At 39.4% G+C, this 17948-nt stretch overlaps 1 protein-coding gene across 1 annotated transcript; it reads right to left on the bottom strand.

Annotated features, from left to right (window-relative positions):
• Window positions 1-4916: 4916 nt before the first annotated feature.
• EXOSC2 (exosome component 2) lies at window positions 4917-16328 on the bottom strand. The gene is made up of 9 exons (XM_072632732.1): window positions 16117-16328; window positions 15641-15742; window positions 14605-14650; window positions 13640-13729; window positions 10887-10952; window positions 10269-10337; window positions 9190-9366; window positions 7976-8104; window positions 4917-6440 (listed from the first exon to the last, which is right to left on the bottom strand). Exons 1-9 carry the CDS (start codon window positions 16236-16238, stop codon window positions 6360-6362), a joined length of 882 nt encoding a protein of 293 aa, XP_072488833.1. The 5' UTR covers window positions 16239-16328; the 3' UTR covers window positions 4917-6359.
• Between the last annotated feature and the right edge of the window lie 1620 nt (window positions 16329-17948).

The following is a 17948-nucleotide window of genomic DNA, read 5'->3' as shown; positions in this document are numbered from 1 at the left end:
AGAGTGGGAGGAGGCAATGTTTCAGGGGTGGGAGGAAGGTCCCACTGAAGAACATGCCCAAAGGGAAGATTTTCCATAGTAGGAGACAGAAATCTTGAAATAGGTATAATTTGCAGGGATTTAGTGTTTAGAAATATCTTTTACCCTACCTCAGGAAAGAGCAAATCAGAACTCCGGGGGCAATTGGCATCCAGAAGAGTGGGAGGGTAAGGACTCTGAGAAATTTCATGGCAAATGGGAAAAAATGATTGTGGAGGAGGGCAAAGGGTAGTAATAAACTGCACAAGCAGGGACATGAAAATTACTATCACAGGGCAATACTTTTGTCACCGGCAGGAGCTGACATTTCTAAGAATGAGGCACAACAGAAGAGGGAGGCCAGGAGTCAAGATCTACAAGGCAATACCAAAGAAACAGTTTAGATGAGGAATACAGAAACCAAAGCTGAATCAAAAAAATAAAAGTCTACAATAAATAGAAATGGAAAAGAAATAATGAAGCGAACAAGAGAAAGAAATCTGTTTATAGAAAAAGTTACAGAAATTGAAATTTTAAAACAAGTAAGTTGAAGGAGAGAAGACGACAAAGGGTTATTTTACTTAGCCACTTATTTGAGAGAGGAAAAAGCCAGATGAATTAGAAAAATCGATAAAAGGAAGAAAAAGGAACTAATAAATAAAGCCAAAATCCAAGGGATTTCCTAGGGAAAGGCATGACAAGTAAGAGGGTTGAGGGCCATAAGGGTGAGAGAAGAATTCACAAGAAATAGGATTACCTTAAAGTAGATTGAAATAACTGAAGAGACATACTATTGTTTTTACAGAAAAAGAAGGAAAAAAAGTCTTAACTTGGGGGGATAAAACATTAGAGACAAATGGTGGAAAATGAAAACCTCTCATAACTTTAAGTGTGGATACATTAAAAAATCCAGTGAAATAGAAAAAATGACAGATTAGATGAGAAAACAAACCCTCACAATCTCTTGCTAACAAGAAACACATCTTTAAAAAATGAAAACATACATAGAATAAAAATAAGGGACTGAAACAAAATTAACTGCATCAGCAGAATCTAAAAGAAGAGGATTTGTAATCCCTATCTGTAAGGCAAGGCAAAAACAAACTTTCAGAGCTTAAAGAAGGATAAACAAGAAAATTAAGAATATGATGAATACAGAGATACATGGAAAGATTTATTTGAACTGATGCAGTATAAAGTAAACACAGCCAAGGAAACAATACACACAATGACTTCAATAATTTAAATGGAAACAACCACGAAAAAAGGTGAATGTTACAAAATTACAAAAAAATACTCACGGGTTCCCAACAAGAGATTCAAAGTTACCTCTCACCTCACCCCTTTATAGATGTAGTAGGTCCACAAGTATGATATATTAAATGTAAGTTCAGACTTTTGCAATGAATTGATCAGTTTTACTGATTTCTTTCCTCTTTTTGTCTTTAAAAAATATTTCTTATATGGGGTGGCTTTCTGGAAGAAAAATATGAAATAGACAAGGAAAAGTCTGTTCTTTATAAAAACAAAACACATCAATAAAAATTTATTTTAAAAAAGATACACAGAAGAAAGTTCAGAAGAGGCAGAAACCAGCAAGGTAGTAGTGTTGGTAATAGTGTTAAATTTAATATATACTTTTTTTTAAAGCTGTATACACTATACAAATGGGACATACGAATCTTTTTATTCCACTTTGCATATAGAAATATTCATATTTGTTGATATCTGTCAAACTCAAAATAAATTGTTAATTTTTAAGAAAAAGAAATCCTAAAAAAAAAAAAATACAAGAAAACGTTGCAGAATTTTTTCAGTAAAGCATTTAGCTAATTTGATTCACTGAACAATGTCACCCTCTCGTGGTCACAGACAGTAACTAAATTACAAAATAATTACAGTATAGTGATTCAGTAACAAATTAAATAAGACCAGCTGCCATCCTCCAAAAGAATCTGTGGGCAAAGCACAAAAGACTGCTCCAAATCACCATCAATTAGAAAAATATAAATCAAAACAATTCTGAGATTTCACTTCTATCCTCACTAATTGATAAAGATAAAAATGGGAATAATGAAGACTAGAACATCTCTGGAAAGATAGGCATGGTAATACACTGTTAGTGGAGCTGTCAACTGATCCAACTATTCTGGAAAACATGTATGTACCTCAAGGAGATCAGAAAGGTCCCATGTACATCAAAATATTCATAGCAGCACTTTTGTTGTAGCAAAGAAACAAAATGATGCCCACTGATTTGGAATGGCAAAATAAAGAGAATGCCTTGTTTTGCTAAGTGGGTCATGAAATTTTGAATATCATGTTATTACTGATGTGTGTGAGTATGAGACAAGCACAGTATGGTAAATATAGTATTCACAAAATAAAACTTGCCTTACCCACTAAAAACACATTAGAACTTTACAAAGAATTCAACAAAAATGGCTTGCTTTTATTGAATTGAAACTGCATGTTGACATCTCCCATTGTGTTGCCAACTTAAATGTTCAGTGGGCTCCAAATTCCCACCAGCAAAAAATACTATGTTGTTAACAAAAAAAGCTTGAGAACCACTGGGGTACATACATGTAATGGAATATTACTGCACTGTCAGGAATAAGGAATATGAAGAATCTAGAGGTGTGGGGGCGCAGCCAAGATGGAGTCAGAGCACGGTGTCACCTCTTCCACAGACTCTTTCAGATACCTCTAAAAAGAGAATTGGAAAAATTGTAGAGTGGCAGAATCCACTTGGAGACAGAGTGTGACAGATTTTCAGCCCAGGACAGGCTGGAAGCTCAATGGGAAGGATCTGTTACATAGTGCCTGGGGAGAGTCGATTTCACAGGCTACACCAGCGAAGACTTGGCCACAGCCATGGTGGAGCAGGAACAGCACCGGGCTGGACTGAATCAGAAGCTGCAGTGCTGATTCCCAAACATTTCAGCATAGGACAGGAGTCTGGCAGAACTGAGAGAGAAGTACAGGGCCTGTGGTAACATCAGCAGCCATTCCTAGGGTGATCAGCCCATAGACTAAATGTTTGAAAGTCACCTCCTTGAACTTCTGGGAGCCATGATGGTGGAGTAAACTGTAAGTGCTCTCATCCTGTCCTTATTGACCCCCCAAAAAAACAGATGTTATTTCCCCAGGACAAGTCCTGTAATAGTGGGATCAGCAGAAGGGGCACAGCAGTCTCTCAGCTCTGGAGGCCGGTGAGATCATCAAGGGGAGTCCCTCCTGTGGTAGTTGAAGGGGACTAGTGCAGGATCCAGGGTGTCCCAGACAGCCCCACCTCAGTGAAGCAGCAGGAGATTCTGAGCCACAAGGGCGCAGAGACAGTACACACCAACCCCAGGCCCCCAGGCATGCCTTAGCACAGGCAGGGTAACCAGCAGACACCAGCGCAGACGGGGCTTACCAGCCCCTGAGCCTGCCTGTGCTCTAGTATATACCTAAGGGAGAAAACCTCCTGTGGCCAGGCCATCCCTCCCCTACACCTCACACCAGGAGCTTCAGTGTAACCCCTGGGAACACAGAATGACTTCCCCTGGCCTCAGCCTTGGCACACACCAACCAGCTCAGCACCAAATAAGCTACAGCATTCTAGCTTCTAGCTAAAGAACCAGAGGCCACAACACACAAAGCTTCCAGTTCTCAACACAAGAAACATGGGACAGAGCCCCTGCGCCCCAGAAGCAGAGATCCACTTTAAAAGCCAGGAAAAAAGAGATCACTATGAGCAAGAAGCAATCAGAAAAGCAAAGACCACAGAATCTTACTATGGGAACAGAAATACAAATAAAGAAGAGGACAACATTGACACTTCTGAAACTGCAAAAGGGAATATGAACTAGTCTCAAGGCCAAAAAGCATTCTTGGAAGAGCTCTACAAGGATTTTAAAAGCCAAACTGGAGAGGTAGAAGAAAAATTGGCCAATGATTTTAAAAATAGTTGACCAAGTGAAAAAAAGAATTCACTGAATGCTCCTTAAAAAGGAAAATTGGGCAAATGAATAAGGAGGTACAGAACCTAACTGGAGAAAATAACTCCTTAAAAGGAACAACTGGACAAATGGAAAAGGAGGTACAAAAATTAACTGAAGAAAATAACTTATTAAAAATTAAAATTGGGCAAGAATCTGAGGTGCATGAAAAGACAGAAACCAATAAAGAAAGCAAAACCAAGGAAATAATATACATGACTACAACATCAATGGTAAGAACGAAAGGATGAAATATGTCCATAATAACAGAGCTTTGACTTAAAAAGAGCTAATAAAATGTACCTTGCTAAACTCTTTGCAGAAATAACATGAGCTTGGAACGCTAGTGTTAGCCTCACTTGTTCAGCTAGTTTTGCTAAACTACTTAAAAAAATTTTTTTTCATTTCCTTTTTATTCTCTATGGTATAAGTTCATTGGGTAGGGGAGGAAAGGATATATTTGGTACTGAATATATTCTAAAAACCAATACTATCAACCAAAAAATTTAACAGCTGCTATTTTCTACATAATAGTTAACATTTATTTGGCATGTCAGAAAGCCCTGGATTCAAGTCCTGCCTCTGACACGTTAGCTGTGGGACCATGACCAAGTACATTAATTTCTTAACCTTAAGCATCTCTCTTAAGACGTAAGTTATGTTGCAAATCTATATCTGTAAAAGATTTTGTTTTGTGAACCAAGTTTTCCTATCGGAAACTCTGTCTACAAATAAAATCTCAGGTCTGAACAAAAAAATTTTTTTCAACAAATATTTATTGAACACTGGTGTGGCATGTGCACAGCAATATAAGATGGTCCCTGCCCTTCAGGGGCTTACAATCTGGTCCCAAACCAAATCCCTCAATGAGTTATCTTAGACCACAGGCAAGCTACTACTTAGGCCCTTTCATTTCTTTCAAAATATCATAAGCTAGAAAATTGTCCTTTTAAAAATAAAAAGAACTATTAAATATAAGTTGAAACAGAGCTAAACAGATTGTTTCACCCTGCAAACTCATTCAAAATAGAATAAGTCACAAAAATTGGGGACAGGAGTGACATGTTTGAGATCATAGGTAACTATATAAGGAAAACTAATGTGTCATTCCAGGAAAACTATCTAATGTATTAAGCGCTGTCAAATTCAGTGTGGGAAAATATAATCCAAAGCTCAAGTAAAAGGTTACTTTGAGTATTTGGGGGGGGTGTGATATGATGAATCTGTCAGCAGACATACTTCACTCAAATTAGCCCCCAAGTGACACAGAACAAAAAGGCAGAAACCAAATACTAGGAATTCCACCAGTGTACCAAAATAGTATGTGCATGTGTACAAGAATATTTAGCAATTTTTTAAAAAACAACTGTCTTTCAACAACCTAACCCAAACAACATAAAAACACTGCACAAGAATGCCCATGTCCCAGGAAAGGCTGTGCCAAAATCATTGTCTTGGTTTCATTCCCCTTTGTCAAAGCACACAGATTCAATTAATTCATCCTCTCTAATATCAGTGCAAGGTGACTTGTAAGTCAGTGATGGCAATTTAAGCACCCTTCATTATCAGTATCAAAAAAGATCTTCCTGGGCAGAATAAGGGGTCTTGGTGAAGAGGATTCCACTCTTGTAAGGATGAATCTAGAATCCATTCTCAGAGTTGTAAGGCGCAAGGTTCACCAAAGTTAAATCTATCCTTTTAAAGTAGGCCATTAAATGGGATGCAAGATTCCAACTGAGTAAACTACCACCATTTAAACTTAATCTAAAAAACTGATTAAAATATAACTGGAATGTGATGTTTTTGCTCAAAAAAAAAAAAGCTTGAAAAGTAACATTTGGGGTCAGAGTTGCTATGTCTTTTATAGGGCCAATTTCATGGGTCACTGAGTTTATTTACATTGTTCTATTTGAATGATGGTGGGTGCAAGACAAAGGATTCTCTTTACTATCCCAGGCAGTGAAGCAAATTCTGCTGGGAACATCACATACTTTTAATGAGGCTGAAACTGCCATCTAATGCTTGGACTCAAGCTCTAACTAAAGAGCCCAAAGGCACGATTTTCCTCTTATGTTCTTACCACCCTCATTTTCTATATAAAGGGAAAGAAAAAAGAACAGCTATAGGTAAGAGACAGAAGAATGCTTGTCAGTGCTGATCAAATGATTCTTTTCTTGGCTCTTCATTTAGCTTAATGCTGAGTGTCCATCACAGTGACTCCTTTGCATATACTGGTCAAAAATTCTATATAAAAAAACTCATGTTCCAACAAAGAACCAATCACGTGACTAGGCTCTTCCCAAGAACTGTATCAGCCAAAAATATACAGTATTCTTCATGTCCAAATTCTTTTCCTTATCCCTCCTGTTCCAAAAGCCTCTGTCGAGTTTCCATTACAATTTCTTCCATTACCTCTGGTTTTAAAATATCCTTGATCTAAAAGACAAAAAGATAAAGTTGTTCATACAGATAAGGAACCAACATCAAACCAAGCTTTCTAAGCCACACACAACACAAAGAAAATAAGCTAATATGAAAGGAAGAAATAAAAGAAATTTGCCCAGAAAATAGAATAGGCTATAAATTACAAAATTTATAAATAAACATTTATTAAATGCTTACTACATATACTAAGCCTAAATTGCAATGAAGACACAAAGACAAAAATGAAACTTTCCCTTGCCCTCAAGAAATTCTAAGCTCAAAAGACATGTAAATACATAAATATTTACAAAATAAATACCAGGCAAATTTTTGCAGAGGACGCCCTAGTGAATTTAGAGGAGATCCCAAAAGGTTTCATATAGATGTGTACATTGAGCAGCTTTAAACAAAATACAAGATTCTAAGAGTCAAATACGACAAGAGACTAATTTCCAAGTAGGTGGGGCAGCCAGTACAAAGATGTGGAGGTGGAAGATAGAGTCTCATATGTAAGAAACAGAGAGAAGGCCAGTTCAGACTGTAGAGTACTTGAAACAAAGTAATACAGAATAAAGTTGGACAGATACTTTGGGGCCAGGTGGTGAAGGCATTTGATAGCCAAACACGGGAGTCTATGTTATTCTAGAAATAAAAGGGAATGACTAGAATTTCACAGTGGAGTAATACAGTCAGATCTGCAGATTAGCAAAGTCACATTAGCAGCTATGTGAAAGGAGAATGGTTTAGACAAGGGAGAGAAGCAAGGCAGGGATCTCATTTAGGAGGCTGTTCTAATAATCCAGGTAAGAGGTGATGAGTGGATGAACTAGAAAGGTGACTCTGTGACTTGAAAGAAGCAGATGGCTATAGGAGATGTGGTAAAGGGAGAAACAAAGGTGGCATCTGATTGGATACAATGGATGAGGAAGGGACAGAACCTGTTGAAACTACAGCATTAGTTTAATAAACTGGAAGGATTCTCTCTGTTGATCAGAATAAAGATATTGTTTTAGGAGGAATTAAGAAACCAAACCTGAAGAATCTGGAGCTAATCTGTTGTTCCATCGTTTTTCAGTCATGCCCAACTCTTCATCATCCCATTTGGGGTTTTCTTGGCAGAGAAACTGGAGTTGTTGCCCATTTCCTTCTCTAGCTCATTTTACAAATGAGGAAACTGAGGCAGACAGGGTGAAGTGACTTGCCCAGGGTCACACAGCTAATAAGCATCTGAGGCTAGATCTGAACTCAGTTTCCTGACTCCAGACCCAGAGCTCTATCACTGTGCCACCTAGCTGCTCCCTGGAGTTAATAAATCAGTGGAATTTAGAATGTCCATCCCACCTGATCCTGAAGTTGCCAGACGCTGAAGAAATCTCAAAGATTTGCTCATTTGTAAATAAAAAGAAAATTATAAAACATTTAATATAGAGGTGGCTGACTGCTCACTGTCTTTGGTGTGACTAAGGGAGAGAGAGACCTTGTCTCATCTTTAACACAAAACTGTTTAGAACAGACAGTGAAACATGGAAAACAACCCAATTGAATACCTGATGGGAAAGAGATGCTTCATAGCAGTACAGGAGACTAGTGTCAAACAACATCATCTTCTGAGCCACCAGGGAAACAATGCAGTTTCGGAGCCGAGATATCACCTCCCGATCAGAAAGGGGTACTGGCTAGACATAAGAGGAAAAAGAGTTAGGGAAAAAAAAGGGAAAATGCATTCAGAGTCAACCACACAAAGGTAAAGGATAAAAATCACCAAAAGAAATGAAAAGATTGAAAACAATACCAATAGAAATTCAAATCATACATTAGGAAAAAAGGGCAGAGCTGATGGCTCCTGTTTCTCCATGATACCTCCTGACCTTGCACTCCCATCAGTTTTAATTCTGACCCATCATTCAAGATCCATCTCAGACCCTTCGCTCATGAAGTCTTCCCGGACTGCCCTCATCCAGAAACTATTATCCTTCCTCTACGCTAACATAGCAATTTGTATGTATCAAAGAATTTGTCAAATGCTACCTCATAGCATATTTGTGTGAATGTCTTAATCTCACCAAGTAAATTATAAGATCCTTAAAGGAAGGAGCCTTGGCTTAGCTCAGGGGTAAGGAACCTGCAGGCCACATGTGGTCCTTGGGTGCAGCCTTCTGACTGAGTCCAAGTTCTACTGAACAAATCCTTTTTATTAAGGGGATTGGTTCTGTGAAGTTTGGATTCAAAGGGCTACACTTGAGGACCTTGAGGCCACAGGTTCCCCTCCCCTCCGCCCTGACTTCTCTCATTTAATCTCCCTGAATGTTTCTTTGTCTATAAAGTGAGAATAATACTTTCATTACCCACATCGCAGGGTTCTTGTGAGGATCAAATGAGATAGTGCATGTAAGAGCTATTATCAGCTCATTTATGTTTACCACAGAAACTTGTACACAGTAAGTACTTGATAAATGCTGGCTGAATGAAGTCTAAGTAAAATACATGAAAGAGGAGAGTCCAAAAAAATGAATAAGGATAGGTTTATCTCATTCATTATGAAGTAAATATTTGGATATCCCCCTAGGATTGCCTATTATTTCTGCTAACAATCAATTGGTCAAAAACGTAAATCTTTTCTGAATAAAGAATGCTGTGGGATGAACAACTCAAGAACATGTCCATCAATAGGGAGGTTAAAAACATGCCACAAAAACAGATCCAGAATTCTTTTCATTATGCCTCATTCACTTGCCAACTCTGGAAATAATCTGACTTCTACCTCCAGATCGGCAACGAAGCCCCCTGCTTCTTCTTCTCTCTGCTCGGGGGTGGGGTAGATCCAGATGAAGCCATTATTGCCCAGAATCACAGAGGCACCACAAGGCAAGTCATGGAAATGGGTCTTCTGTCGCTTCACCAGAGAAGGGGAGACCTGGACGAGAACTCCCTGCCCAAGCTAAAATATCAATTACAAGAAGTCAGCAAAGGTTGGCGAGGAGAATTAAACATACCATAAATTAACTCTAAAAGTTAAAATAAAAATCTCACACAGAGTTGAAGTTGCTTATAGACTGAGTATAATCAGAAGTCTCTCCCCCCATTCTAGTTCTACCTTCTTAAAAGCAATTGCTGTCTCACATATACGCATGCCAACACAGATATGTGTGTACATTCATGAATAAGTTTGTGTGTATATGATATCAAAAGATGAATTTTTACATAAAAGAATCTATTTAAAGGTCCAAAATTCAATTTCTATATCATGTTCATGTATTGTATAAATGTTGTACATGTTTACTCTCAGCTGACTATTCAAAATCTCTTTTAATCAGAATCACTAAACTAAACAGTCTGGGTGAGTTGGTGCAATTAAATCCCAGGTGCAATGAGGACAAGGTCAAGGTTTTTATTACCAATTGGCTTTGTCTCATTCCTTGGTCACTCCCTGCCCAAAGGAGGGGAACTGGCACAAATCCAATCCCTAAAATAACAAGGGATTTGGTAGCATTATCTTCAACAATAGAGAACAACAGCACACATTGTAAAACAGAGTTCCATTTCATATCTGAAGGCCTTGGAATGCTGGAAGATGTAGCTACTTTCCCAAGGAAAGATTTCTTTGTTCTACTTCGGAAAATTGAACATATATAAACCCAAGAGGCCTAACAAGTCATAGGATTTTTTTTCTTTAAGAAAAGGAGTTGTTAAAAAAAAAAAGTTAGCTTTAATAAGGTAACTTTATAATAAACTGAATCCCCTAGAGATCTCTGCTCCTGTATTAGGGATTTAGAAAGACTTGCAGGCTTAGTTACAAAAAGAATGAAAATGAAAGTAAGAATGCTATAAAATACTACTTACTTTTCCATATTTGAGACTCCTGGTATGCAAAGACACAGCACCATCAGAAAACACTGCCTGGACCTCAGCCTAGCCTAGTGATGAAGGAAGTAACAGTAGTCTACAGCTTATACCTCTCCATTCCCATTTTAAAATATCTTCTCCTCATCCCCCTCCCCTACTCCTCCCCTTACATACATACAAACATGGCTCCTATCACCTCAATTTCTTTTCCATTTTCACTATTTTCTCCCTGTAAAACTTAGAACTCTGACCTACATATTCTCCAATAGCTATGATTGACAACTTGGTCTGAAAAAAACACCCTTTTTAATCCCATGGGATAAAAGGCTACCTTATCATTAAAGTGAATTTTCCTGTGTAACCTAAAGCCCAGGCTACTACAAACCTGTCACAAAGAAAACAGCTGAGCCAAACTTGGTGGTATCTAAAAAAAGCAGCAACAGAGTTCATGGAAAAAGTGAAGAAATTCTTTATCAGTATCCATGACCTTGGCTTTAAGTTTACATGTACTTGTGAAAATTCTCTGGCTTATCACATCATTAAGTACAATTTCAACCATATTTTGCCACTCTGTGCAGAAGCAGAAAGAGGACAAACGACAAACTCTAAGGATACACTGATAAGGTCCCCTTCCCGTAAGAAGTCCCTCATTGCAAGTTCATCTTCTGCAGATCTTCTCCTCTGAAGTACACAAGGAAACAAAAATGTTATTTACATCAACTCATAGAAACAAATTTCCCCAGATCTTATTTCTCTTTTCTCCATATGAAAATATTTACTGGAGCTATACAAGGTATCCCAAAAGTCCTGGGGCAGTTTTAAGCTTTAATAGCTAAATAACATCTGCTACCAATTTACCAAGATGTAAACTGTCTTGGGCAGCTCAAATCATAGTGGGGACAGTCCTAGACAAGAGTCAGAAAGATCCAAATCCAAATCTGTGTCAGACAATGGCTATGTGGATAACTCTGGATAAGCCTCCTTATCTGTAAAATGAGGTGGCCAGTGAGGTCTCTTCCAGCCCTAAGTCTAGGATCCTATGATCCCCCAAAAGAACTCTGGAAATCGGAGAACCTTACAGCCAGAAGGATCTTAGGAATCATAGTCTAACCCCTTTGCTTTATCTCTCTGTGCCCCAGTCTACCCGCCCATAAAAAATAAGAAGTCTGTACTATATTATTCATAAGGGCCTACCTCATTTCTTAAGCACAACAGCAGAACTATCATACCTCAGTCAATCAAAGGCAGCAGTCTCTCTCTGCTGCTCTCTCTCTCCTCCCACCTCCCCCTTATGTCCAATTTTCAGATGACACAAAGCTAGAAGGGAAAGCTAGCCAGGCGGGCACAGAGGGTAGATCTAGTAAGTTGATGTTTGTTTTATTTTGTTTTCATTTGGCTGGGAACCAAATGTTTGAGTTTGTTGGTACAGGGGTCTCCAAGGGAGGAAACCTTCCTCCAAACCATAAAGATCAGTGTTTGCTTCTGCAACTTTTGGTCTCAGGACTAGCATGGGGCACTGAGAAGTGAAAGGCTTAAAGCAGGTCACACTGAGCCAGGATGAATGGAGTTAAGACTTGAATACAGGATTCTGAGGTCACTTCACTAGCCACTACACCAATCTGCCTCTCAAGATGGAAATTTAATAAGGATAAATATAAAATTTTATGCAAAAAATTCATAAGTATAGGATGGGAGAACACTACAAAGACAACAGATGGGAAGTTTTAAGGAGACTATACTCTCAGTGAGTCAACAGTAAGACATGGCAGTCAAAAAAGTTAATCTAATTTTGGAATGAACTAATAGTGAGCAGTCTAGTGTCCAAAAGGCAAGAGGTAATAATCGCATCATATTCTCTCCTGATTACATCAGTGCTGAATTATTGCCGTATTAAGTTTGAGGCTCTATATTTTTAAGGACACAAAGTTGGCAGAGAAGAGAGACTGGGAAGCTGAAAAGGCTGGAGACCATACTATCTAAGGACTGAATGACCGGCAAATAGCTGAATGAAAAGAGACTTTGAGGGAGGAGACCTATCAGCAGCCTTCAAAGGGCTGTCACTATGAGCACTTAGCACAGTGCCTGGCACATACGAGGCTCTTAATACATACTTGTTGCCTAGACTGGCACAAGACAGATTTAGATTTGTCCTATTTAGCTTCAGAGGGGAGCACCAGGTTAAAGACGCCATGTCACAGTGGCAGAAAGAAGCAGTCACAGACAGGAGAGATGGGTTTGAATTCCATCCCTGATGCCAACCTGTTTAGATTATCCGCCTTAAACTTGTTTTCTAATCTATAAAATGAGGACAATAGGACTTACACTGCTCATCTCACATGCAACCACTATCTGAGCATGGCGGTGTCATTCTCCTTACTATAGACCTGCAGAGGCAGATCTCAGGCTCAGTGGAAGGACATGCTTCCTACAACAGGAGCTGTCTTGCAATGGCACTGGCTGCTTCAGGAAGTTGTTCGCTCCCCATTAATGGAGGTCTTCAAGCACAGGATAGGTGACCTTTTGTCAAGGATGAGGTCGAAAGGGTTCCTGTTCAGATACAGGATGAAGCTGATGATTTTTGAGCTCTCTTAGAGATTTTGTAATTGTCCTCTTTCTTCTACACTGCCCTAAGACTGTTAATGACATCCAAAGGAACCATTAAATCCAAAAGGAAAACATGAGGGCTAACAAGATTTTCACTTCTGCATGACAGTACAGGTGTACACCACCTTAAGTAAATCAGATATGAAAATCCAGTCATATAAAGATAGAAAAATTAGAAGGAATTTTAAACAACTTTTTAAAAAGGCTTGGTATACGATTCCTTTACAGAAAGTTTCTCAGGGCAGTTAGGTGGCGCAGCGAGACACCAGTCCTGGAGTCAGGAAGACCTGAATCCAAATCCAGCCTCAGACACTTGACACTTACTAGCTGTGTGACCTTAGGTAAGTTCCCAATTGCCTCACCCAAAAAGAAAAAAGTTTCTCATAGTAAACTTACATCACGAGTCTATATGCTAAAATGTAATTTACATACAGCTTTCCAGAAACATGCTGTCTGTGTAAAGCAGTACAGAGTTGGAGCAGGAAAATGAACAGAACCAGGGGTCTTAGTTCTTGTTGTATACGGACCTTTCAAATAATATTTCATGTTACATTAAAGTAAGAATAAACATTGCCTATGTTGAAAAAATTTAGCACTCCATCACTTAAAAGAATGATGTTTTAATCCTACCAGTAAATTTCCTCTACATTTTCTTAGAGCAATAATGGAACATGCCAGTGATGTCCACTGTCTGTGTAGAAATCCCAAGCTTTAGTAGCTAAGGCTGGACAGCAGGAAAATGGAATTTAGCTGCAAACGCTCACCAGCTCTCCTCCTGGAAGGTTCATGGATGACAGAAGCAAGACTGAATCCAGCCTGGAATTGGTCTCCACCTTCCACCGCTTCTGTTGAACCTACAAAGTAAGAAATTCTAGAGTTACTGACTCAAATTACATGAATCCAGACTCTGGACAGTCAGTGACCCCAAATATTACAGCCTAAATTTCTGCAACAAAAACAACACAAATTACAATTTAACTAATCATGCATTACAAAATACAGGACAGTCCTCTACCAAAAATTGTGTCACAGGTTTGACTTTTTTTAAAGCACACAATCTCTACGAATTGGTTCAGCCATCCTGAAAAGTAATTTGAATCTATGCCCCAAGTCACTAAGCTGTGTGTTTGTACCATTTGATCAAGCAATGACACTTCTAAGCCTACACACCAAAGAGATCAAATAAAGAGGAAAAAAATCCATGTGTATGAAAATAATTATAGCTGTTCTCTTTGTTGCAGCAAAGAACTGGAAACAAAAAGAGTATTCAGTCATTTGGGGAATCACCAAACAGCTTACAGTACAGGAAAATAGTGGTGACTGATTGTACCGTAAGAGTCGTTGAAAGTGACAGTTTCAGAGAAAGCTAGAAAGACTTATATGAACTGAAGATGAGTGAAAGGAGCTTAAAAAATAAATTCAACTCAAAAGTCTTTTAAGAACTTTAACCAAATCAACGACTACTCACAATTCTAGAAGAAGGTTGATGGACAAAAGATGCACTTGTACATTTTAGGGCTTGGCAAAATGTGTTGACTACACTTATTTCCATAAGCAAAACAACTTTAAAAGTAACATGATGACTCATATACTTTTTTAAAGGATACAAGAAAGTTATGGTTTCACACATAATTGTCTTCTGTTCTACTTTATATACATAGAAACATTCCCTGTTTGCTTGTGAAATTCAGAATTTTTTTAAAAACAAACTTCTTGATTCAAACTTTACCTCTGTGATTCTCCCCACCACAATGTCTCCTACTTCCCCATTATACCTGAAAAAGACAAGTCAATCATTAGAAAATTTATATTTTTCAATTTTCTTTTCTATGAATTTAATAATCATCCACAAACACAAATATTTCAGAAGAGAAGCAATAAAAACAAGGATTGTATATGAAAGTGTAAACTTCTGTAACAGTTTGGGTTTTTTCAAGCATATACTAAATTTAAGATACTGGTAACAAAACTGCTCTAGGTGTCCCATTTGGAACTTATTTTCTGTGCACTTTTTAAAAATGTCCTATCAATGATCTTTTCCTTTTTTCTACATCTCTATCAATCCCCACTAACTCTCAACACCAATAGAAAGCCTCCATTTTAACAAATTAGTATAGTTAAGCAAAACAATTCAATGCACTGGCCAGATTTGAAAATGTAGGTCTCATCCTGTGCTTCTAGCCCATCACTTTCTTGACAAGAGATGTAGGGCATGCTTTGTCACCAGTTTTCTGGAGTCATGACTGTTCAATGCAGTGATCCAAGTTTGTTGTTACTCTGATTAGTTGCTGTACTTCTTTACCACCTCTCTTGTACTGCTTCATTTAACCCTTATGTGTCACTTCGCTTTTTATGCATTTCAGCCCAGCTAGACTACAAGTCACTGAAGGCTATGAGAGTATTTCACTTTCCGATACCACCAAGGATATATGAGTGTGGTTTAATCCTTGAGGAATTTACTCCCGCTTTAGAACTAACACAAATGTCAAGCCTCTCCGTAACCTAACAAGGAAAATTATGGCTAGACAAGAGAAGTGCTCGTTTGCCGTTAAAGAATATCCAGAATTACACCAAGAACCGAAGTTCTGGTCCATCCCCACTCCGTTCTCCAGAGGTTTCTGCCGGTATCACTTGCACTTAACGATGTTTAAATAAATAAATAAAGGATTTAGCCCCATTTCCCCCACCTTCAGAGTAGGCTTTACAACCTAGGCTGGGCCCCCCAAAGCCCCGCCGCGGCCACCCCCGGGGCGGAGCAGACACACCTCGTTTTCAAGGCCTTCACGCAGATCAGCTTGTTCACCCTCTCCACGGAGCCGGCCACCGAGGCTATCAGCTTCTCATCTCCCATGTAGGTCCCATGGCCCCTGCAACAAGACCCAGCCGTCACCCAAGGCCGCGGGCCCCGCCTGCTCTCCCCCTCGGCGCTACCGGGGGGCAGGGGCTGCGGAACCTTCTTATCCCCATCGTGGAGCGCCGCTCCTGGCACGCAGCTGGACGCACGGACACTTGGGAAGAGGGACGGGAGGACCCAAGGCCGTGCAGGAACAGGTGTGAGGACAGTGGGCACCTGCAAGGGCACTCAGGGAAAAGCCACGGAAGAAAGGGATACGCAAGGACACGCGGGGACAGAGACTCGTGCGGGCGGGAACACGCGGGTCTTAGGGAAGGGAAAGAGGAAGCCCGAGAAGCACGTTAAGGAAGGCTCTATGGGAGCCTGACCGGAGCCCCTGCCGCGCACCGCATGAAGCCGGTGTCCGTAGTGATCGTGTCCCCGGGCACCACCAAGTGCTTCTGCGTGTCCCGGTCCAAACTCTCAGGTAGCCGCTGGCGAGCCACAGGAAGCCGAATCTCCATCGCCATCTTGAAGCCCAGAGGGCCGCGCAAGCGCACCCGACCCTAGAGAGGCTGTTTCCGGTTCTAGAACTACTGGCAGCCAGAAAATGAAATGGGGCGGAGCAAAGTGGGGGGCGGGACGAAAAAGGGGCGGCACTTACTTAGATAGCTACCAATGGGGACCCGCTGCTGGACGGCCATCTTTTTTATTGGAATGAAGGACTATGAGTAGTTTCAAGTACTTAAATGAAGGGGAAGAGCAAATGAAGTTCCCATATTTACTACTGGCGACCCCTTCCCCGCCGTTAACATTGGCTCCAATACACTACTTTAATGGGGATAGGACTTAGACGTCGTAGGCTTAAAATTATTGCTTGGGGAAGGAAAATTTTAAATAATAGAATAACATTAATTCCTTAACATTTTATGATTCTCATTTCCCAATTGATAAATGGTCAAAGGATATGAATAGAAAGTTTTCAGAAAAAATAAAAACTATCAATAGCCACATGAAAAAATGCTCTAGACTGAATCACTATTGAATAGAAAAATTCAAATTAAAACAACGCTGAGGTACCAGCTCACACCTTTCAGACTGGCTAATATGACAAAAAGGGAAAATGACAAACGGTGGAGAAGTAGAGTTGCGAATTAGTCCAACCCTTCTGCCCAAAAGGTTATAGAACTGTTTTAAACCCTTTGGCCCAGCAATACTAGATATGTAGGAAAAAGAGATTAAAGTAAAGGGGAAAGAACTTATTTGTTCAAAAATATTTATAGTCCATCTTCTTGTGATAGCAAAGATTTGAAAATTAGAGAGGGATACCTATCAATTTTTTTTCTTTTATTTGTTTTCAGTGTTCTACAATCACTTCCATGTATCTTCTATTTTTCCCCTCCTTACCCCTCTTCCTTCTCTACCTTCTCACTCCCTCCCTGAGACAGCATACAGTTTTATATAGGTTCTACACATCCATTCCTATTAAATATATTTTCACCATAGTCATGTTGCATAGAAGAATTAAAATGAACAGGAGAAATCATAAAACAAACCAAAACATAATACAAAAGAAAATGATCTGGTACATTCTGCAATCGAATCCCACAGTTCTTTCCCTGGATGTGGAAGGCATTTTGCCTTAAGAGACCATTGGGAATTATTTAAGTCCTTGCATTGCAGTGAAGTACTGAATCTACCAGAAAGATTCCTCCCACACTGTGGTTGTTGCTGTGCACAAAGTTCTCCTGGTTCTGCTCCTTTCACTCTGCATCAGTTCATATAAGTCTTGCCCGGTCTCTCTGAAGTCTTCCTGTTCATCATTTCTTACAGCACAAGAGTATTCCATTACATTCATATACCACAATTTATTCAGCCATTCCCCAATTGATGGACATCCCCTTGATTTCCAGTTTTTGGCACCCACAAAGAGAGCTCCTATAAATATTTGTGTACATGTGGGACCCTTTCCCATTTCTATGATCTCATTGGGATAGAGTCATAGAAGTGATATTGCTGGGTCAAAGAGTATGCACATTTTTGTAGCCCTTTGAGCATAGCTCCAAATTGCTCTCCAGAATGGTTGGATCAGCTCACAGCTCCACCAACAATGAATTAGTGTTTCAACTCTCCCACATCTTCTCCAACATTTATCATCTTCCTGTTTTGTCATGTTAACCAATCTGATAGGTGTGATGTGGTACCTCAGAGTTGTTTTGATTTGCATTTCTCTAATCAAT

This window comes from Notamacropus eugenii, chromosome 1 (assembly GCF_028372415.1).
Source record: "Notamacropus eugenii isolate mMacEug1 chromosome 1, mMacEug1.pri_v2, whole genome shotgun sequence".
NCBI classification, from domain to species: Eukaryota; Metazoa; Chordata; class Mammalia; order Diprotodontia; family Macropodidae; genus Notamacropus; species Notamacropus eugenii.
The sequence above is the reverse complement of the archived record's forward strand: the minus strand, read 5'-3'. Positions and strand labels throughout refer to the sequence as shown.

What these genes read in the sequence shown, in the direction of transcription:
- EXOSC2 (XM_072632732.1), bottom strand. Translation starts at nt 16,238, where the DNA reads ATGGCGATGGAGATTCGGCTTCCTGTGGCTCGCCAGCGGCTACCTGAG. An exon ending in ACGGACACCGGCTTCATGCG is followed by an intron (nt 15,743 to 16,116) that starts GTGCGCGGCAGG and finishes GTCTTGTTGCAG; the next exon opens with GGGCCATGGGACCTACATGG. An exon ending in ACCTTCCAGGAGGAGAGCTG is followed by an intron (nt 10,953 to 13,639) that starts GTGAGCGTTTGC and finishes TGTGTACTTCAG; the next exon opens with AGGAGAAGATCTGCAGAAGA.